At 44.1% G+C, this 24,197-nt stretch overlaps 1 protein-coding gene across 2 annotated transcripts; it reads left to right on the plus strand.

Annotated features, from left to right (window-relative positions):
- The first annotated feature begins 240 nt into the window (after positions 1-240).
- Positions 241-19,263, plus strand: LOC105830366 (myeloid zinc finger 1). Of its 2 annotated transcripts, none has more exons than XM_036287156.1 (3): positions 241-558; positions 13,260-14,402; positions 15,447-19,263. In XM_036287156.1, exons 1-3 carry the CDS (start codon positions 456-458, stop codon positions 16,451-16,453), a joined length of 2,253 nt encoding a protein of 750 aa, XP_036143049.1. In that variant the 5' UTR covers positions 241-455; the 3' UTR covers positions 16,454-19,263. The 2 variants fall into 2 exon arrangements, with proteins under 2 accessions (XP_036143049.1, XP_036143050.1); XM_036287157.1 differs by having other exon boundaries at positions 13,260-14,318.
- The last annotated feature ends 4,934 nt before the right edge of the window (positions 19,264-24,197 follow it).

The raw sequence follows: 24,197 nt of genomic DNA on the forward strand, positions 1-24,197 counted from the left end.
CGACGACGACAACGGTGACAACGGTGACAACGACGACGAGGACGACGACTACGACGACGACGACGACGACGGAGACGGAGACGGAAAGGAGATAAAGCAGGAGGCGAAATAGCAGCAGGGACGTCAGCAGGAGAAAGAAGAAAAAGAGGCGGCGGACGAAGAAGAAGAAGAGGAGGAGAAGAAGGCGGAGGCGGAGGACGAGGACGAGGACGAGGACGAGGACGAGGACGAGGACGTAGGCGTAGACGTAGACGCGTATCGTCGTAGCGCGAGAGCGAGAGACCGGGCGCCGCGCCGCGCGCTCGCACGTTGCCGCCGCGCCGCGCCGCGCTTTTACTATATCGCGCCACACGCGCGCCGTGATCCGCGTACGCGCGCGTCGGGCATACACGCGCACGACATTATATATTTATATGCATACACGGTGACCCGCGCGCGGAGATAATACAGTGTAAATGGCGCTCTCGGCGCAGAACCAGTCGACGTCGTACGTGAACTTGTACTACTCGATCGTCCAGCGTGCGGCGACGCGCTACTTTAAGGAATATTACAACTCCGGTAAGTACCATCCGTACGCGCGCGTGCACGCAACCCCATACACGCACACGCACATACGCACACGCACACACACACACACACACATCTCCGAGCGCGTATCTCGATACAAAAAGGCGCGCGGATTCGCCGGCGAGCGCGGATAGCGCGCGTCCGGCTGTTTATCATATTCGGTTCGACATTCCCGCCCGACTTTTCTCCCCCTCCCCCTCCCCCTCCCCTCGCGCGCGCTTTATCCCTCGTGTCTGACACGACAGGCGCCGGTAGCCACCTGTGCGTCCACGTTTCGGCAAAATGCGACGTCATCGCGTGCACCGCCCCGCGTACCCGCGCTTTCGAATTTTCCCGCCGACCCCCCTTCCCAGCTTCCCCCCTCGCGCGCGCTCGGTCGGCGCCGCCGTCCGTCTCGATCTCTAGGAAGATCCACTCGACCTCGAGTGATAATTCCGATCGTCTCGCCCGATGGCGGCCCGAACGCGACACGTTTCTATTTCTACCTGCGACGTGCGAGACAACCGGGGACACGTGATAGCGAGATACTCGTCTCGTCGCGACCGACGATCCGGAGGATTGAAATTCTCTCTCTCTCTCTTCTATCTTGTCCCCTCCCCCTGCCCCTTCAGGCTCGCGTGTACACGTATGCATACCGCGACAGTTACACGAGCAAACTATAAGGCGTCGACTAACTACTACCGACACAAGTGTTCTTCCGACTGCGATTAACAGCGCTAGTTGGACACGTGTCCCGTTGCGAAACTCGTGTGTCTGCGGTCGAACTTGAATGAACGAGGAGACAGTGTTTAATGCCGGGAAACCGAAAGGGAGAACGAGAGAGAGAGAGAGAGAGAGAGAGAGAGAGAGAGAGGAGGGGAGAGAGTTGGAACGAGGTTCTGTATAAGGTGAACCAGAAATATCAAGGGGGACCAGAGAGTATTGCTGTCCGTCGGTCAACGTCTGGTGTACGAAATTCCTTGGGCAAACGACAGACGGAGAGGGAAAAGTCGCGTGTCCGCGGCTGCTGCTGCTGCTGCACAAGGCGAAAACGAGCGAAAACGCGTAAAAGGGGAGAAAGAGGGAGAGAGAGAGAGAGAGAGAATCGTATTTGCTTACAAATCCCCCTCGTGAGCACCGGCAAAATGATATAGCAAGAGTTACGACTCGGACGGGACGTTAAACGGCGAGACAATCGTATATCCGAGACCCCCGGTGCATGAATAAAAGAACCGAATAAAGTCAGAAACCAATTCGAGATAAACGGCGAGACTAGTAATTAAGTGATTCTACTATAATAGTAAACTTTGCGCTCGGGAACTAATCATAAAATTGGATCTTGAAGCGATTAAATCTCTTTATTATGGAACGCGTTACCGCGAGAGAAGGAGAATTTAATTATTATGTTCTGGACCAAACAATTCTTGCGCGCGCGCGCACGAGTGGATATCGATACAGAGGAAATGCATAGAAAGGACCAACACGGTTGATTGTGAGACCACTTAATAAATTTAGCCGAACGTGCGGCGTATCGCTGTTCTAACGAATAGAATAATTTCAAGAACAAAATTGCGCAAATGACGTACCGAGAGACCGTACTGAAGAAAAATAATCATAGATTGAGTGCAATTACCTCTTCGTACGTGTAATTGTAATCATAATCGCAATATATAAATTAGACGGAAGTTGGTGATTAAATATGCCGACGAATGTACACGTGTAATTTAAAGGATGAAACGCCGCAGTGTCGGAGATAATGCAGCTTGTTGCACAGATCTGTTCATCTTTGATTGAATATTTGTAGCAAATATAAAAAAGCGCGAGCAGTTCTCGAAGGGAGCATCGACCATTTTCAATGGTACGCGGTAAATTATTTAGATGCGAGCGTGTATCGTTTGTGATTTCCTTTGAAGCATTTCAAATACAATAATCGCAAATAATAAATAAGACAAAAGCAACTTTGTAATTAAGCTGTAATAACGTTATCCCGTATAGTGTCAGTATTTATGGTTACATATTAATTATTTACATCTTGTTTGCGGTAACGGTAGCTGTACCCCGATCGCCCCGCTCATTATTGATCCGTATCTCTCAATTATCCGAAATATATAAAATTAAATTAATTTGTTATTGGCGTGACTGCACTTTTCGATAATTAAACGTTCCAGCAAACATGATTAACAAGCGATACGGGCCATTTGGCTCGATCTCACAATTCGTTTCGAAGCAACGTATGAATTGCAATCAAATTTTGTACAAATCAAATTTTATACAATGTAGTTTATAGAGAGCAGATGCCTGTTCTCTCGAGTGAGACGACGACGAGGATGACGACGGGCGGCGAGAGAAGAGTGTTACGTGACGATACGCGAGACACACTCACGTAATATCTAGCGCGTCGCTTAGGTCATCTAATCTTCGGTCCCCGAATTATCGGCGACGTACAAAGTGACGAAACGCGCGCAGCGCGATAAGCTTCCGAGCCATCCATCGTACAGCGGCCTACGTTATGACTCTTTTCACAGATCCGCATCGAAGAGTCATCAATTTCAAAACGGAAAACGATCCGAAATTGTCATTCCGCGTCCTCCGCGATTCACGATGGCGTAATTCAACGATAAGGAGAAACGCGTAACGCATTTCTCCTTTATCTTCCATTATCCTCACCGATTTATCGACCAGCAAGCGGAATTGACTTTTTCTCGGCGGCGGGAATTCGGTACGAACGCCCCGCCGCAACTATCTTACTAACTTTTTAATATTCAACTTTAAATATCTTCCAAGTACTAATCCCTGAATTAAAACTTTCGTTGCAAGTTTTACTTGCAAAATATTCTCTCTCTCTCTCTCTCTCTCTCTCTCTCATTTTACATCGCTGAAAATTTCCTTACGCCGCGAGTATTATTATCGCTTATCGGTTCGTCTCGGTGTTTATGTCTCGTGAAAAATCGGTGGTCGAGCCGCGAGTAGACGCCGCGCAACTTGGCCAGAGACGAACCGCGGCTCCTAATAAAGAAAGATTCATGCGGTAAAATGGCGAAAAGCGTAAATCGACGGTGGAGACGGTGGATTTCATTTGGAGCGGGTCGCGCGGCAATGAAAAGCCATGGGATCGCGCGCGCTTGGGTTGGCACTTGCACCGCGGCGCAGCAGCATGCAGCTCCGCACCGGTCGAGGTGCGCTGCCTGCCTGCCTGCCTGCCTGGTCAAGGTGAGCGTCGTCGGCCGAGGACTCTCGTGATCGTGCTCTTTGTGACCGAGAAATACAACGCGCCGGCAATCGTAAGTGAGCGCCGCGGCCTGCGCCGGCGGGCTCCAGCAGCAGCAGCAGCCGAGGGAACGAGTGACAACGAAGGAGGAGGCGGCGACTCGGTGACGGAAACACGCTCTCGCGCTCATCCACCGCCGCGCGATCTTCTCCGAATTCTTCTATTCCGGTCGGCGCGACTCGAACACGTTTGTCTATTATCGCGTCTATTTTGCCGTTCCTGTTACGCACTCGCGAAGACGGAGATTTAATTGCCAAGGAAAGGGGGGGGGGAGGGAGGAAAGGAGGAAACCGCGGAAACTTGAAAAATAGCGCGTCGGGTCGCGAAGGGCCAATCTGATTTCCGCGAATTTCGCACGATAAATCGCTTTCGTAAACACGCCCTGTCCGAGAAGGTCGGTAGCCGCCGCCGCCGCGCCGCGCCGACGATTCCAAACACAGCGAGAGGCTCCGGGGCGCGCGATTATATTTGTGACGGGGAAATATAGACTTAGCGCGCGCATTGCTGGAAAGAGACGGATTGCCTATTCAGATATGCCGCCTCGATAAGAACTGCTGGTGAAAATTTATTTAGTACGCGTCGGACTGCATGCGTCAAATCGATCTTGTGCATTTTTCAACAATTGGCGCAAAAAAAAACTTGTGTAGTTTATAATTTTTAATTATCAGCGATAACTCTGCTTTTAATCAATTTGAATTACAATCCGAAGCTTCTACCTCGTCGATGGGGAGGGGGGGGGGGGAGGGAGGGAGGGGATGTCGATATTTTGTAAATGGTAAAAATGACGCGATTTTAGAGGGAGATTGAGCTGCTGGATCGATAGTCATGTTTAACGTTCGTAAATAAATCGCGTGTGTAGAGAGAGAGAGAGAGAGAGCTCGTGGTGCAAATCGCGATATGTTCGTGCCGCGCCGATAATTATTATATTGTCTTAATGATCCCGTGAATATCTTAATAGCGCGATATACTCGGTACCCGCGTTAAAGCGAACGATCGTAATCGCGAGGTATCGCTATATTCCGTGTAGCGTGGGGTTTACGTCGAGAAAATCAGTGTACCTCCACAATTAAATGACTCGTAAAACAGTCATCAAAGAGTGGCGCGCGGAGCGCGCGCCAAGTGCGGCTGTGATTACTTCCATTATTGTTATTATGTAAACGCATATTTAAGCTTATCTCGCGCGCATTAGACGTTCGACCAGGTGCAGTTGTCTTGGAGGACTCGAGATATTTTTAGAATTCATATCCCTGTCATTGTTTTTTTTGGAAATAACGTGTCATTATAGATGGATATTGTCACTTTCAACGTGTCAAGTGTAATCCCGCCGAGTCTAGCATTATACGCAGTTACGACGGCATAATGCCTCCTAAGATTTCTCTCGAACGGGTTTTACATAAAGTGCAAGTTGTAAAGCCCGTAAATATTTGTGCGCGTCCGCGTAAGCCAAAGTCACGTTTTAGCTGGGAGTTAGTGCCGGGAGATTCAACCTTGACTTAAATTCTCGAAGGCGGTCGACATTTTGCTACGAGAAATATAGAAATTTGCGGAATATATTAATCTCGAAACTGTTTCCCCCGCCTCGCCAAAAATTCCTTTCCTTCTGTCAGCTCCGTGTATCGCGTCGCGGGAGAATTATGACGTAATGTGATAAAATTGTCAGGTGCAACCCTGAAACGTCGTGATAGAAAGAAGGCGCGCTCTGTACAAAGATGCTTTGTATACGAAGTACGCAAAGTACATCGACGGTATTCGTTTTCTCAAGTGCAGCGCGATGCCTAATCGTAACGTATAATGTGAGACACTGTGAAATATTATGCGATACGATACAAGAAATGTACATTGTACAAAGATTGTAATTGTCTTTTGATGCTCCGTAGAATCACTCCGATGAGTATGAGTCATTTTTATTGAATAGCGAGAGAGAGAGAGAGAGAGAGAGAGAGAGAGAGAGAGAGAGAGAGAGAGAGAGAGAAGGTGGAGGGAGAAAACTGAGAGAAAGAGCGCCGACGTCGCGCGCGCATTCGGAAAACAAACACGTTGATGAGTTTATCGTTTGACTCCTGACGATAAAAGAGCGATCATTGCTCCGTATCATTTCTAACATAAGAATTAATGCAAACGGGCGAGCTCGCGTGTAGAAAATCTGCGATCGACCCGATTCAATGTGGATACGCAATAATTACATAGATGCGTCTATATTTCGCCGCCTATTTTTATCTTTGTAAATTACTCGTTAACAACACAACGTGACAAAAAATGTGGCAGTAAATTATGATATCAAGTTTGTGATTATACGTAAAAGAAGAATTGTCAATTTAAATGAAATATGCGATGGAGTCGGCTCGTGAATCCGTGAATGAAACTACGATGATTATGAATGTTTATATTCCGTCGACCGTGTCAGCTTTATAAATTATGCATCAGTGGTCGACTTGTAAAGAAATGAAATCATATTTAATTCGCAACGTCTGCTATATTGTTCTAGATGTTGTTTTGATGAAATACTTTATTCGGGTAATTAATATCGCGGTGCTTTGCGCATCGCAACGTATATTCGGAATTAAATAAGTAAATAAATAGATAGATGTAGTAGCTAATGAAATCAATTCACATATTTTATCTCGGCTGTCCAAACTTCATAAATTATACATTAATGTCAAAAAAATTTGCAGCGAGTTCGTGTTATAACGTCTGGTATCAGATGCGCGTTGTTTTACAATTTTTCCACTTAAGTAATTAATTAATATCGCGGCAACACACAACGGAGCTAAATAAAGTAATAAATACATCCGAATGTGAAATGTTTTTAATTAGATCGTTATCAGATTCGATTAGCGACTCGTTGTGCGCGCACAGCGCGCGCGCGCGCGTGCGGCAGGACACGTCGGTTTCACGCGCGTTTTTCGCGCGATATTTGCACAAATCCGGCGGGTGGTGGTCTTGGATGTGAACGCGCGAATTGTTTTATAAGGCAGAAATAATATACTCCGCGAGTGTATTCGAGCATCCGTCAAAAATATCGCGGTAACAATAGCGAAAGAAAAAAAATATATCCGACGTTTCGACTTCGTCAATGCGTGCACTACACTCTCGAGCTAACAGCGGGCGTATTTCGTTTCTGTCTATTTTTCTGAAAACAAACATTCGATCTGACGAGCTGAATAACGCCAATGGAACACTAGGAAAGGACCACTCGTTTCTGGAGCACTCTTCGGAGCGCCATCGCGGAAAGTTATGTTTTTGTTGCGCCCGTTTCGTTTTTTGCCACCCCCACATACGAGACCGCCACCGCCGCCGCGCGAGGGAGGTCCCTTGAACGGTTCGATAGAGGAATATGGGCCGCAGGTATTTCCTCTGACATTCGATAAATAGCGGCCGATGTTTGCTTTCGTAAATGAATGCCCGTGTCTCTCCCCTCCCTCCCCCCCCACGTTCCCATCCCACGTGCGAGATCCTCACACTTTTAATACTCGTATCTCATCCGTCGCGGGTATCCTAGCCAAGCGTGGTGCCCGTTTCCTTCAAATGTACAAGTTGCATGATGTAAAACATTGAGAGTTATTTTGGGAATAGAAATCTTTCACCGTAACAATCGACCGATGAGAGAAGCTGACGTATTACCGGAGGCAAAAGTCGTATATGGCCCAGTGATATTTTTTGCGATTTAGCACCGAGGCATAATTGCCGCCGCGGAGTTTCAAGTGCTTAGCGCGGCCAATCAATAAGATATCGCGACGAGGCAAAAACCAGCTATCGCGTAATTTATACGCAACTCCCACGCGAAATGCACATTGCGGCGCGCCGTCTCTTCTTTTCAACAGGGACGCCAAGTGGAAACGACGTCCGCGTATGGCGTTATACCGCGCGAATATTACGTTTGCGGATCTCGCCCGTGACCACAATTATCGCCCGTTCTTTCGCTCGCACGGATCCATAAATTAACGTAATACAGCCCGCTTCATTTAAAACGGCGTCGTGATCTAGCGCGTATTATCCCCCGATAATTTTACCGTCGTGTATAATGTACGGGAGACATCGAAATGTTAAACGCACATTTTTGTATTGGGCGTCAAACGACAGAAAATGAGATGCGTAAAACGACGAGAGAAAAAAAGGCGTTGTTCTCACGTGTTCTCTTGTGTTTACGCGAATATGTATGTAAGAGATCAGATAATTCTACGGAGCGTTAGGACGATAGCAATTCGAGAAATCGCAAACTCGAGAGTCCCACAGCCGTTCGAGGAGCAGAAAACGTGAATTTTTACACACACGTTGTCTGTGACGAGGCACACTTTGTTTTATCTGCGGATTTATCTGCAAAGTGTGTCGCGGGTTTTCTGTCAGCCAGTGTAAAACTTGTCGATCTAATACTATGTATCGGGTTTTCTCCTTCGATATTTTCTTTTATTGTACGCATATCGCGCAGACAGCGCCTTCACTTTGAGCCCACAAAGTCAGCTTTCACCTGTTCAATTAAGTCCGCACTTTCGACCAAAGACACTCTAGTTATTTCGCGATTTTGTCAGTACGCGAAGCAGAGTCGAGTTTTCCCCCCCCCCTCCCTTCGCTTTTCGTCTCCCGTCTAATTTACGGCACCGTTAAAATGCGGCCCCCGGAACCCGGTGCAATCCGCGTAAAAATAATCGGCTCGATCGTCAGTTCTTTTATTTCCTTCTTGGTCATTACAAATCCTGCGATCATTAACTTTAATTATCATTAATTTACGACGCGACGTCAAAGTCGACTCGTCAAAATTGTCGCACTTTCCATCTTTCCTCCTTCTTCTTCTTTTCCTCTAACATATCGAGCGCTTTATCATAGAAGATTCTTTACGAGGAAAGAACCGACTCTAAATTTTAACGTTAATGGAGAGAAGGGAAAATAAAATGTTCATGTTAATTCGCGACGATAGCGTCGCGACGATTGACGTAAAAGGCTGACGCATTCTACACTTTTGTTTCGAGTATAGGAGATTGACCTCATCGAAATTATACCGGTTTTAAACCCTGTTTCGTGGCGCAAGTTTTTCGATTGTTTGCCTGGAATAATGCGCGATTCCCACCACTCGGGAGAATCGACGGGATCGACCCGGCGACTTAAATCTGCGTCCTGCGAGCCGCCGCGGCAGGAAAAATCTTTAAAAATGCTGGCCCCGACGAAAAAAGCGCGCATGTGCAGCCACGAGCCATCTCTCTTCCCTTGCTCCTCTTGCTCCTCTGCCTCCTACTACCGATGCGCCACGGTCCTCCCCGGCTTCGCTTTATGCGTTCCTCGCAGCCAAAACAAATCGTAAAGACGCCCAGCGGAGTGCAATCCCATGCTTGTTACCGAAAAATCAATGATATCAGCATTGGCGACTTTTCTCAAACACCAAATACCCCGTTCCACGAAGTACCGCATTATGCGGTAAACGTTGAATTTTACGTTCCTGTTACGAGTTTCCGTTTATTATTGCGATAGTATTACCGACATTTCGCCACTATTGATCCTTTTAAACATTTTTTTTTTATCGAGAAAAATTTTTATCTTTAGTTTTGGCAGAGGTTTTGTTATCAAAATATCAATAAAAGGAAAAGAAATGGCAAAAAGAGTGAGTCGTAGGTATATTATTTGCCTATTAAATCGGTTTTCTCGCTTCTTTCGTTGATTATACATTTCGCGGAAAACCCGATATACATGTTAATTCCTACATTTTGCACGTGCTATGTACTTCTGCGATTTTCTTGTATGTTGTTCTAACGACTATACGATTACATATTCGTTCTTTCTTCTTTCATTGATAAGTTTGTGTAATTTCTTTCAGGATTTCTTTCCGATTTTTATTGACACAAGTGTTACTAGTTCGTCCAAGTGTCTCTCGGTATTCTGGTTCTAACTTGAAATGTAATATCGATATCACGGGAAATATTGACCGATGACAACATAGCACGTATTTAAGATTATCACGAACAGAAGTATTTCTATTTGTTCGTCTCAAGTTCGAAGGGGATTAAGAAATTTTAATTTCGAGTGATTAATTTTTTTTTTTACACGGAAAGCATCCATTGAAAATTATTTGTGAGTTGTTGAAATAGTGTATGCGGTGCTAGAACTTACGGCTCACCCTATAAGAACTTGAGTGATAAACCGGTCCGAGCGAACAAAACATTCAGCAGGGATTCCCCGACATACGTGTTCCCCGTTCTAACCGTCTGTATAATAATGTAACACTGTCGAACAAGTATTATTCAATTTTCACTTGCCGACTGTTCTTGCCGAATTTCAGGGCAAGTTTTAACCCTAATCAGAGTTTGTGTTTGATTTCTGCAACTAAATTTTTGTTTATTGTTAAAAATTGATACACGACACACATACACGAGCACACGTATTTTTTAAGTTATATTTACTTGGTTGATTGTTCATCTATCTATGACCGAATAAATTCATCATTTACGTTTAAATATTTATGACGTTGTGAAATCTCAAGCTTTGTATTCGTTTGATAACTCGCAGTAAAGAGAATAAAAGTAAGCAACCTTCTCTCTCTCTCCCTCTCTCTCTCTCTCTCTCTCTCTCTCTCTCTCTCTCTCTCTCACTCTCTCTCTCTTTCTCTCGATATATCCATTTGTGTAAGTGTGACTTTCAAGAGTGATTCTCGACAATATTTCTTTCAAATGAACAGTAGCCGCTTGTCTTTATGTGATTTGTGAAACATAACGCGCATCAAAATCAACTTCGAGATCTTACGATTGCTTAGTTGGTAAAGTTATAAGTGGATCGCGTCTCATTAAAGCTCGGTCGGACTGCAGCAAAACTTGGAGTATCAACGCTTGCCAATGTTTATCCACGCGAATGCGAGGGAAATCGAAAGAACAATCTGGACATTTCTTTAACGCAATTTAGCATTAAGAACACTTCTTGAATAACCTGACACCGGGAAAAATTCTCGCGATGGAGAGAAAACTAATTTTTATCTTTGTTTCTTTTTATGTAGTTTTTATAAGCATTAACCTTTTGCGTTTGATTAAGTGACCGAATGAGTTATTATTGCAATAACAGTTATTTATTATTACTACTATTATTATCATTGTGATTATTGTTGCAGTTAATTCTTTATTTTAAAAATTGTATTTATTTGTCTTTACTTTATGAAAGTCTCTATTTGACTCAGTTAAACTTTTAGTGTCTTTAATGGTTTTTTTTTTTACTTTAATTGTCAGCTTTCGTGCATTTGCGGCTTAAAAAACGTCTTATACTCTTTTTTTATATGGTGTAGCTAATGACTTCCTGGATGCGAAGGAAATTTGGACGATTGCTTCGGAATTCTGGATGTAATTAAGTGTTGCTGGACGGAGATTGAGTTTAATGAGACGTAGCCGTCGCCTTGGTAGCATAACTTTTGACGAATTTCTTGAAATAAACTAGCTTTATAGCAGATTAACGGTTGTATCGGAACTTTTCTGAAAACTGAGGTGGAATACATAATATATGCTAATTGTAAAAAAAGAGAGAGAGATAGATGGCGAATAGGAGCTATACCGCAAATGTTGGCGCGTAAATATTTACGTCAACATTTATGTCATATATAATTGATGCTTTTATAATGATATAATTACTTGGCTTTTTTTTTGCTTTTAAAAAATATTGAAGAAAACCTTCCAGTTTTACTGTTGTATAATGCACTTGGTTAGAGAGACAGAAAGCGGTGCTTTGCAAAACAAGATTGCACTACGCGCTAATTAAAAAATTCGCGCTAATCGTGGAACTCGCGAAATGTTACGCAGAATTATATCAATGACGATAACGAATACTTTTCAGGCCGCGAATATATCGTATTAGCGTCACTTTTCGATCGGTTGCCTTTCTCTTAACCGCGATAACGGTATATTACAATATTATCGCACGGGAGATTCTCGAAATAGTTAAATGCCATTATGTGATGGAATAAACTTGGAATTGTAATAAAATAATCTTGACGTGCACGTAGTATTATCTGAACAAATAACAGTTACGTAATAAATATGACACAATAAAAAATAGTTAACTCTAAATACATTGATTCACGGGCAAACGATTGCTTTATTTCGAATTACGATCCCCCTTTTTTTTTCTCCGGCACAAATTTATATAAACTTCGTTAATAAGTATTTCCAAGTCTTATCGTTATCTGTCATATGACATTAACCACCACACGCAAATCACAAAACTCTTGGATTTGCTTCGTATCTTTCGGTACATATTCATTCAAGTTCTTTATTTTTATATTCTTCTCTCAGTAAATCAGCATTTGTTCTACAATTTCAGTTAATTTTTCGAAGAAAATAAGTAATCAAATATTTTTGTGTGCAGTTCTGATTGATATAAATTGTGAATCTCGCAGATCGTGACTTGTTGCGTATCCGGGCGATAAAACTTTCGTTGGAATACCGTTACACGCAGAAACAATATTCCATCAGATGAATCATCCAACAAAGCAAAAGCGAAAATTACTTCAAGCAGGCCGCGCAAAATGCAAATTGAGTGACAAATTTGAAGTGGCAAATAAGAGAAAATGAAGGTTGATGTAATTAGTCCGATAAGAAGAGGAATGCCTCGCGATATTGCGTAACGTAAATTCCGTAATCGTAAAACGACTTAAGCCGTCTTATTCCTCGCAACGTAATTGCGCGCGATAATACCGATTGGGCGAGACACATGTCTTAAATAAGCGTCTTAAATAGCGTGGCAAAGTTTAATTAAAAACTTGGCGCGATATGATTACCTTCCTTTGCGTTCGCCTCTTATTTTTGGTTAATTATAATCGCATCCGCCTTTGTTATCCGCATATTTAAAAAAAAATTAACGAGTACGAAAAAAGAACAGTTTAAGGCGAACGCGCGATATGATCGTAAGAAGTTCCGTCTTATTCGAGCGTCCAAGGACAGAATTCCTCAAGGATTTAGGAATTCAATGAATCGAGCACGTGGTTTTGTGTCGCGTCTACCTTTAACACACCTTATAAATTATCAACGTGATACGTACTTTATAGATTCGACCTGCATAACAGCGATTGAACTTGTGAAGCGTGAACCGGACGTGTCTGTCCATGCGTAACTAGGAACGTTGGTCTGATCTGATATTCCAGAGTGGGCATTCTAGGATCGAAGATTCTAAAGATGCAAACATCTACGACTCGTGGCCCAGTTTCGAATAACGTTATTCTTAATCAAAACTCGCCAACCGATATGCCTACAAATTTTAATTTTATTTCATGATTATTGACCGCTTATATTTATACAATACTTTATTCACACTAAACTGTATGAAATTCGAGACGATAAACAACTGCTACCGATAAAATAAAAACGTTTCATTGTATACGAGTGAAAAGTATAAAACGTGTCTCTCATATCTCACCTCTTACACAATAACGCGCTGTTATGCATCCGCCTAACTGCGAACCCTCTTTTGTATTGTTTACTTACAGATACTGGCGCGCCCTACGTATTGTACAAAGATAACATGGAGAGACCCCAGGGTCAGTGGGGCCCGGGGCCGGGATCTCTCCAGGACGGTGGACTGTACCCGCAGCAGCAACAGCAGCAGCAGCAAGGTTCCTCCTCGTCGGGAAGCCCACAGCAGGCCTGTGGACCTCCGGTCGAGGGCGGCGAAAGCGGTCCCCCGCCCTCGTTAGCCTCGCCCGTGCCCTCACCATATCCTTCGGCGCCTCCCGAGCCACAATCCTTGACTCCGCCGGACGATGACATACAGTCGAGTCAAGCCACGTCTCAGCAACAGCAGCAGCAGCAGCAGCAACAACAGCAGCAGCAGCAGCAGCAGCAGCAACAGCAAACTCAACAGCAGGTCCAGCAGCAGCAGCAACAACAGCAGCAACAACAGCAGCAGCAGCAAGTTCAACAACAACCTCAGCAGCAACAACAAACGCAACAGCAAGATCACTCGCCGCAACAACAATTGACTCCTCACGCAGATGTGGATCGCAGCGATTGTTTTCCCGGTGCCGGGGAGCTGCAACAATATCCGCAGCATTATTTCAAAGACGCCCGGCCGCACCCTTCACCGTCCGTGCCGCCGCATATGCTCACGCCCGGCGGCTTCTCCGCGCTGCACTATCTCAAGCAACCCGGAGTAATGCTGACGTCTCTCGGCCAAGGTGACGGCGGGCCCGGTCTGGACGCGCATCAGTACGCGAGTCCGGGCGCGCCGAACATGACGACCGGACTGCCTGACATCGTGCAACAGAGCGGCAAATCGTCCAAGGCTGGCAACAGCGATCTACGTCTGTTCAAGTGCTTGACCTGCGGCAAAGACTTTAAGCAGAAGTCAACTCTGCTACAGCACGAGCGGATCCACACGGACAGCCGGCCGTACGGGTGTCCAGAGTGCGGCAAGCGGTTCCGTCAACAATCCCATCTCACGCAGCATCTGCGCATACATGCTAACGAGAAGCCGTACGCTTGCGTATACTGCGAGCGTACGTTCCGACAGCGTGCCATCCTCAACCAGCATCTGCGCATCCACTCGGGTGAGAAGCCATACCAATGTCCGGAGTGCGGAAAACACTTCCGTCAGAAGGCGATCCTGAATCAGCACGTCCGCACACACCAAGGCGAGCATTTCTCTCTGCCTCCCAGACTCCCCAGAGGGCGTCCACCACAACCAAACACTGACCCACCCACCGGTTCTCACTCATTACTATCGCAACCGTCACCGTCACCGTCGCCACCATCACCATCGGCATCATCGCCATCGTCGTCATTATAATCATCATGTTCATTACCGCCGGCGGTACAATAACCCGCAATACTAACGATTCATCTCGATTTTCACTTACCCATCTGCATCAGTGGCGGATTTATTATGGCTACTACCGCAAGAAAAAGCGGAATGTATTGACAGAGGACGCGCGATGTTTCTCTCGCGATATAATGGAGAAATAAATACAAGTTTAAATTCACCACTGGTTTAGATCATCTGTACCCCTCACCAGCTTTGCCGGAACGCGGTTTTTTTTGTTTCAAAAGCTTTCAGAACTAACAACGACTTACCAGAAACAAGTATACCAGTACCATTGGCCTCGTTGAAGCTAAAGCCAACCGGCGGGTAAGGACGGTTGAGCTGGACGCGACAGCGCTGGTGAGCTGTGAGATAGAGCAGTTTCCATTCCGTTCCCATTCTGTGCGATCCAAACTTGTCATCCATTTAATCCGATTGCCCTTTAATAACTCTAGTTCCTCGCGTGTCCCTCCGTTAAAGTAAACATCGGCCTGTCACAAATAACTATGTACTTTTTCTATGGCGTTACTTCCCGTATACCTACTAACACTAACAACTTTTATTGGGGATCGCGATAAATTGAGTCACGGTGATTTTCCAAACAGCACAAAAGTCCTAAAGACGTGTCGTCGAACTAAATCAGAATATACCTGAAATTAAATTTAAACTTTCTCGGACCTTTGTGTTGTCTGGATGTTCCCATTGAATTTTGAACGTTGTTGAGGTCGCGCTTTACTCGCGAACTATAATTCGCGCACGTAGATAGATTCGGTTCCTGTATCATTAAACCGTAATCCGGGCTACTAACGTTTCCTCTTACCCGTTCGTCATGGAATACCGCCGATCAACCGTGGACCGTTTTCTTTTTTCGTTACAGACGTGAGTCCGCACCTAATCTTCAAGAACGGAATGACGCCGACCCTCTGGCCGCAAGACGTTCCCTTTCCACCCGAAGAGGGTAAGGAGGAGGTAGCGTCGACATTCGGCGACACGGACACGCAGTCGGGCGCGTTCAGTCCGGCGCCGGACGCCAATTCCATCCAGTACCCGGCGTACTTCAAAGACCCAAAGGGCGGCAATCACGCGGTCTTTGGCGCAGGTGGCTCGGGCAGCTTTGGTGCCTTGCAGTACATCAAGCAGCAGGGTGGCACGAAGAGCTGTCTACCTGACGTGATACAGCACGGCCGCTCGGCCGGTATGCCGCTGTACGTGCGTTGTCCGATATGTCAAAAGGAGTTCAAGCAAAAGTCCACGCTGCTGCAACACGGGTGCATACACATCGAGTCGCGGCCGTATCCTTGCCCGGAGTGCGGTAAGCGATTCCGGCAACAGTCCCATCTCACGCAGCATCTGCGCATCCACACGAACGAGAAGCCGTACGGCTGCGTGTACTGCGGACGGAACTTCCGCCAACGCACGATCCTAAATCAGCATCTGCGTATACACACCGGCGAGAAGCCTTACAAGTGCCAGCAGTGCGGCAAGGATTTCCGTCAGAAGGCGATCCTGGACCAGCACACGCGCACTCACCAGGGCGACCGGCCGTTCTGTTGCCCGATGCCCAACTGCAGGCGGCGCTTCGCCACCGAGCCCGAGGTGAAGAAGCACATCGACAACCACATGAACCCGCACGCGGCGAAAGTGCGCCGGAACTCGAGCGGCGACACGAAGCCGCCCGGCACCCCGGCGGGCTTAGGCCCGGTACCCGTGCCGCGTGGCCTCACACCAACGGTCGTCAAGCCGGAGCTCTACTTCCCGCAGTGCTACGCGCCCGCGTTCAACCACCAGCCGCCGGTCTCCACCGCACAGTTTCCCGGCGCCCAGGCGAACGGCGTCTCCGTAACCGGCGAATTCAAGCCACCGACCGGTCTGCCGCCGCAGTGACTAACCGTCCATCCTGCCGCCTACTAGCAAGCAGGAATCCCCGCGCTGAGGTTTCAGCGCTGTTTCGCCGGTCCCGCCGCGTTGGAGGCCGACGCAACGTCGAACGCCATCGCCGCCGCCGCCGCCGTCGCCGCGTCCCGATGCGGCCAGCAGCCGATCCAGCAACACTACCCGTGACATTTATCATTGTGCATTTACTAGAGTCTCCTTTATTTTCGTCGTTTCATAACTCGCTCGCTCTTCTTGTTGTTCCATCGGGACAAGTCGCACAGCTAGTCTTGAGCTCGACGGTGAGAACGACGGTTTGGTCGCGTCTAACGCGAATATCCGAGAAACATCGCGGAAACATCGTGCGTTACCCGATCGTTATCCGGTCCTCTCGACCTTGTTAACTGTCGGATAAAATTATCTCCGAGAGAAAACCGCTTTTCTATATATACATATATATATATATCTCTCTCTCTCTGAATCGTAGCGCGCCGGCTGTGATGTAAATAGAGAGATATAAATTTCGGAGATCGTTCGGGTACTTGTTTGACATGTGTCTTGGATTTTCGCGTTGTTTGTCAAGCAGGAGGATAACGGGGGGGTCTCCCGGTCACGTACGCTGAATGAAATCGCGAAAAGACGACAATCCCTGGTTAGGGATTATTGGCTGTCGTTGCGTTGTTATTACCGTGTAACGAACGACGATGCGATCGTACTTGCTCAGGTATTATCAATCGGTCATTCGCGATCACTCAAACTCGTAGTAAATTTTTACGACACACACACACACACACACACACGTTTTCTTTTTTATGGTGTACACGATCGTGACGCAATGTGTTCGTTACCTTCTCGCGGTCGTCCGTTATTTTCCACTCTTCAGCGCGTTGGATCAGATCTTGGGACCCTTTAGGGATCCCAAGATTAATGCTTCGTTATTGTTGGCGCACATCAATGACAGTCTATATAGTTAATCCGCCAGCACACGCAAATACCGATTCCCGCTGCGATCCGCATCTCCAAGTCGTCGATCTCGCACGAAGGACAAACGACGTGAGGGAGACACGGGGAAAGCTCGGAAAAAGCGGCTGCCGCTCACCGTCGAGTTTCTCACTAGCCAGACCAAGGTAAAGTAAACCAACGAAGAGTCTCGTCTATTCCTCCGTACGTATTTTTTATAATTAATCGATTACGACGTACCTTCTCGCGTTTCTTTCGTGGACAAGCGAATAGCACGAGAGTTCGGGGCTTATCTCGCGCAAGATCGTTGGCGAATTCAAAGAGATTGACAAGAGAGAATTCCCGCGAATCCCTCTGAATCCGCCTATCTTTTCTCGCGGGATGGTGCACGCGTCGCCCGGGGCGCTATCGCTCACCGTTCAAGATGCCACGTATCGCCAAACGGGTTGAAGATGTTCGATTTCGACCAGACTAAAACGATTGTGATACAATATTTAACTTGCCTATGTTTTAAAAGTTTTGCGGGAGAGAAAGTGGGAAAGAAAGAGTGAGTGGACGAGTGAATGAGAGTGAGAATGAGATAAATATATAAATATATATATAGAAAGGGAGAGACACAGAGAGAGACATATATGTTGTGCTTCTTACGGAGAGGAGCGCTTACATGACCACGAGAAGAATACCTGTAAATATGTAAAGCCGTTCACTCCAACAAAAGAAGAAGTAGAAAGACGAGGAGGAGGAAAACAGACGAAGGAGAAAGGAGAGAAGCATGCGAGCGCGTGCGAATGAGACCGAGCGTGAATGAGACGAAAAAATAAAGCGTACGACTGACAATGAGTGAGAGGATAGGAGAAAAATGACACAGGGGGGGGGGGTTGGGGCGGAAAGGCGGGGAAGGCAGATATGACGAACAGAAGGAAGAAGATACGAGAGATTATAGGTAGAATTTACGAGAACGACGCATCCTCCCACTGTGCTGAGCCATAGCTTTCGGTAGATCGAGTTGCGAAACGACGACGATGACGACGATGATCCGTGATAGCACAACAGGAACGGAGAAATGGAAAAGGGGGGGGGGAGGAGGAGGGTGCGATTTCTTGTATACTATAGTAATATTTGAATGTATATTTATACAGGTTATATTATATTCTAACTATATGACGATATTTTGAATCAGTTTTAAAATCAGATTGGTGCTGATGAAAGAAAACTAGATAAGCGAGAGTACGAAAACCAAGAGGAGGGAACGTGGAAGAAGGCTGAGACACCGTAGAAGTTAGCGTTTAAGTAGCGTAGACGATAGCGTAGCTCAAAGTAAAAAAAAGACTTTGAAGGACCGCGCTCGCACGGGGTCCGCTCACATCTCGGAGAATTATCATTATCACTTAAAAAGAAAAAGGGGAAAAAAGGAAAGGATAAGAAAAAGGAAAAACAATTCGTGGCAATATTTAAATGAAGAGTAAAAATGGAAGAAGAGGGGGGGGGAGGGGAGGGAGAAGGCTTCAATGTATTAGAGAATAATCTTTTAAAATTTCTATATTAAGACGTGTGTGATCTCTCTAATTACTGTACATTACGTAATGAGTCTAAAACTTAGACGGCGAGATGCGTTAGTATAATTACGATTACGTATTAGGTACGTATTAGGTGTTCTACAATTAGTCTTTTGTCATTTAGAGACACAGAGATCTGAAGATGATAATTGCGCGGCCATATTCTCTGTGGCCTGTTCGTAGTGCCTCGGAATTGCTGCTCGCGGCAGTGATTTGACCGTATTTTTAGGAAGGTATATTATATTGAAGAACCGCAATTTAAAAAAAAATATTATACTCTCCAATATACAATATTTAAAAAAAAAAGAGGAAAAGCAAAGGGGGGGAGGGGGGAATCGCGTCGTGAGGCGTCGCGTTAATAAATGACTCATTAAATTATTATGACGAAAGAAAATCTACTTATATATTATCGCGAGGATGAAATAACGACGACGATATAATCGTGGTGGTTGTTCACTGTTGTTTTTGTTATTCTTATTATTTTTACTTTCCTTTCTCTCGTTCATTACGGTAAAACGCGAAGTTGTGAAGACAAAGATAGCGAATGGGAAAATATCGAACACCGGGACTGGCGAAGTCTCTTCCGGGTAGCCGTTCGTAATATTTATGAGTATTATTATTAACGTTGAGATAATTTTAACACTTACCTACGTGCCCTTTTTAGGATATCTTTATTGCTCTTGCGGCGAAAAGAAGAAAAGTGCAAGCAAGCTTGTTAAACATTAACGCTCATCTAACTTAAATCATACTCGAAACATCGATCCGTATGCCTTCGTATATACACATGCGTCTGCAACAAAAATATAAGATGTCCTTGTTACGTTCTGCAGAAGCTTTATGCGATAACATTTTAGGTACGGTAAACGTTAAGGATTTGCGTCAAGTCTAGTGAACGATATGAGTTTTGAGATGAAAATATAAGTAATGAAACCGGAGATAAATGCACGATTTGTAAAGTCTACTTTATATAAATACGAAGCCGCTATCTAAAGCAGAACTTACAGATTATAGACCATTTCATTCTCGAGCTCTTTAATTATCACGATAACTTGTAATTGTTTTATATGCACTTCAAGTGTGCGACTTTAGCGTTTACCGTATTTAAAATAAAAGTACTCAATATTCGTTGAAAATTACAGCGGTTATTTACACACGACATTAAAAGAATCGAAAGATAAATGTTTTATTTGTTTATATATAGTTCTTTTTACTTTTTTAATTATGGACTTTACATTAATCGCACCATAATCTATTGAAAATTTAAAATTGTAATTTATTTTGTTGTGAACATCTGTTCTTAATTACATGTTTCGTTTATCAAACGCAGAGTATTTTTTCGATTGGATAAATGTTATTGTCCAATATATGTTTTTCGTTTTTCACAAATAATAATGATTCATATTATAAAAACAATATTTTCTTTTTATTTCCTAAAACAATTACAGCTTTTCTTTAAAAAATCTTTAATCGTATATCTTTTGTATATCTATAAAATTTTAAAATTAATTTTTTTTTTCGTATTCTATTTTCCTGTGAAAAATAGAAAAAAATTAAATACTCGACTTATAATTTAACTAACGACTGTGTACAGCACGCAGTAACACTTGCTATTCACGATTTACAATCGCGAGTATTATCTAATTTATAATTGATAAAGAATTGATTATTTTAATTTAAACCCTTTTTTTTCAACAATTTTTGTTTAAAATTTTTTGTAACTTATAATAATTAATGACCACTTTTTCTTTAGTCCGATTCATGTCAAATCGTAAGTCTCATATAATTCGATCGGTAAAACTCGCCGCGGGGAACATTGCGCGCAAGCCGTACGGTAACGCTGAAAAGAGCAACGCACGAGGTAGGGAGTTTTTCTCGAAAAAGAAATGGAGAAACCGCAATAAGAGAGAAAAGAAGCACATTGACATCTCGAACTTATTCATGCGCACGGCCGATTGTACTTTAAAGGAATCCGTGATAACGAAAATAACCGATTATACACACAAATATATTAACATGACAAACCAAGTTTAGAGGAAAGAAAAAGAAACGAGAAGAAGGGGGAGGGACACGCGCATCCATGTTTCCCGACGTGATCTTCTTTCTCTCCAATGAGTCAAAACATATCGGGAATTGGATTTGATCGCGATCGAGAATCGCGCAAACCGAAAAATGCAAAATACGAAAAAAAAGTTATAACTGTTGTAGACAATGTGTAGATAAAAACAGATATTTGTTTTCTTTATATTATTATTATGACTACGAAGTACTCGATATAATTGTATCATTATAATTGTATCTTATTATTACTATATTATTTTATTATTAATTAATATTATTACTATTATATATAATTATTATATTATTAATTATTAAGTTTTATACAAAAGAGATATTGCGTATGGTGCATTTCTTTTAGTATCGTCACAGTTTTGTTTTTATTACGCTGTATCAACTGTACGAACTTCTCTGTTTTCATATCCGACAAGAAGTCTTTTTTTTTTATATGCTATTATCGATATTAGTCGACTATTAGTGCTTATGCTTATTATATTCTAATCTCGCAGTCACAAAATCCGCCGTGTGATATAACAATACGTATATTCGAGTGTCGCGAACGAAGAAGAAGCGATATCGGATTGGTGTTTTTTTTTTTAATCTCATTTATATATATATATTATATATATATATAAATATTTTATATACATACACGTTGCAAGATGTACTTTGCAAAGAGGAGGGAAGGGAGGGTCCAGAGTTGTTTTCTGGCCGAATGACAGGGACGTTACTTCGTACTTTAAGTTCCGCATGCGCGCGAGATCACAGGACTTCGTGGCGAGCTGTTGCGCGGGCAGGGATGTATTTATACGAGAAAACTAAATTTAAGACTGAAGACTGTTCAGGAGAAGCCCATTGAATTGGATCGTAAGGAGGATCCGTTTATTTTCCGGCAGAGAGATAAGAGAAGAGGAAGAAAGAAACGCGAGATGTATTTCTTTCTCGCTTCGGTTCTCTGAATGTTATTAGCTTCAGACCGCGAAAAATCATCATCCCGCCCGCGAGCCTGCGAGCGAAAACTGGTTCGAGTGGTTAGACGACGTGGTCGGAAGGTTGCGCGGTGCCATTTCGATCGACGGGAGAAAAGGATGGAAGGAGCGCGAGAGCGGGAGAGATGGGAGAGAGATAGAGAGAGTGAGAGAGAGAGAGAGAGAGAGCAAGGCAATATGTATTAAGTAGAATCGGCGATCTACTGTGATAACGACCACTAACGACATGCAACATCCGCTTAATTTCATTTGATCCTACGTCGGAATTACGCGTCAGCCAGCTTTCTCGGAGTTGGATATCGCGATTACCTTTAACAAATGCCACTCTCTTTCTCTCTCTCTCTCTCTCTCTCTATCTCGTCTAATTTTCTCGAATCGCAAAGATGGAGGAAAATCACCCGTCATAGTATTTGTTGATCGATTTACTATTTTGCAATAACGGCCCTCGTCTGTCATCTCGACGCCAGCGTTTACCCTTTTTTTTTGTTCGCCACTCGTCGCTTTTGTGGATGCGCAACAAAAACGCCGCGAGTCCAGTTAATCAATTTTTAGAGATAAGGTATCCCGCGTTATTCCACTGGTCTGGTTTAACGACGAGCTTTTCGTGGATTTGAAAGCATTTAGTTCACACGAATAATCCGCGAGTGTGCCTAGAGAGAACTTATCCGATCTTGTTTCAATCGTCAAAAAAAAATGGACTCTGTCAGTTTTCCTTGCACGTCCGCGTCGCGATAAGATAAAATGCGCGAACAAATTCCAGGGCCTCCAGCTCGCGACGAATTCCGTGGTAAACGCGCGATCGTGTATCCGTATACGTAAACGACACAGAACAATCTTGTTTCTTTTTGATTATTATTATTATTATATATATTTTTTTTTATAGTCGGATGTGTGCTTTCAAAGAGACACGTAAGAAAAAGAGGCAACGCGCTTACAGGTTGCGTCACTCTCGTCGTTCACCGAATGCTCAACATAGATTAGGTTTAAGCTTTATATATATAATATTATATAATGATATATATATATGTAAATTATTGTTTTCTCTTTCCCCTCTCGTAAGACTCAGGGGGCACGTGCTCTCAAACGAGCTGTACCCCGCCGACAGGGTGACGCATCCGACGTTCCGTATACAATCATTCGTACTCATTTTGTTTTCAGAAGCTCGGCAAAAAGCGGGGCGGATTAGAAGAAAACCGATAGGAACTCGCTCTATAAAAGCTGCGTATTTCTGTCCTTCGAGGCAGGATTTAAAAATGAAGTCAAAAGTTTTTTTTTTCTATTCTCTCTCGCGCTTTTAATTCTTTTAAAGAGATTAACTTAATCCTTTAATCAGAATTAAGATACTCTATATACTATGGATATTCTGTTTTATTTCGCATTAAAACTCGATTAATTCATTTTATTTTTTTTTTTTTATTTTTTTTTTTCACAGAAAGAGATAAAGCCTGCTTGCATCCGCTAAGTAACCCAGCCAATTTTTTCTTTTAATTATAATCTCGTCCACGGGGAAAGAAAATTTACTAAATTTAACTTTACATGACGTTGCTGGATCCGGTTTCGAAAGGATTACTTTGTATCCGCGTACGAGGAATATCAAGTGGTATTCCATAATGTAATAAGGTTAGGAGAGAACAAAAGGTCAAATCCCTTAAATTTGATTCTAAACTTTAGGTCCTTGATGATGAGAAATAGAATTTTATAGAACGAGTTTCTAACAATTTCTTTCAATCAACCGACTTTTTTGCAAGAGAGAAAGAGAGAGAGAGAGAGTGAGTGAGTGAGAGACGAATCTCCGAGGACGTTAATTTATGCGGACGGGAAAACAACGCGATACGCGCGAAAGAAATACAAACGGGTGTTCGCATACGTTCCCCCGTATACATGAGATCTCGCTTTCAAAATTTAGCTTTAAAAGAAAGGAAAAAAAAAAGGAAGAAAAGCCCTCGAATGCGAACGCCGACGCAGGTGCAATACGTTTCACAGATGTGCATAAGTATACTTAGGATCGTGCCGTGATGCGTTGAACACGTTGGGAGGAAAGCACGCGAATTTGCAAATTTTAAATGGCGCCGTTTAGCGCGTGCAGCATTGTACGCGCACCATGTATGTCCAGTTACGAGCCGCAAATTGTTACGTTGCGTGTGCTCATGTAGGTCCGTTAACACCGAAAACTTGCCTTATTCCATAATACGAAAA

This window comes from Monomorium pharaonis, chromosome 5 (assembly GCF_013373865.1).
Source record: "Monomorium pharaonis isolate MP-MQ-018 chromosome 5, ASM1337386v2, whole genome shotgun sequence".
Classification (NCBI taxonomy): domain Eukaryota; kingdom Metazoa; phylum Arthropoda; class Insecta; order Hymenoptera; family Formicidae; genus Monomorium; species Monomorium pharaonis.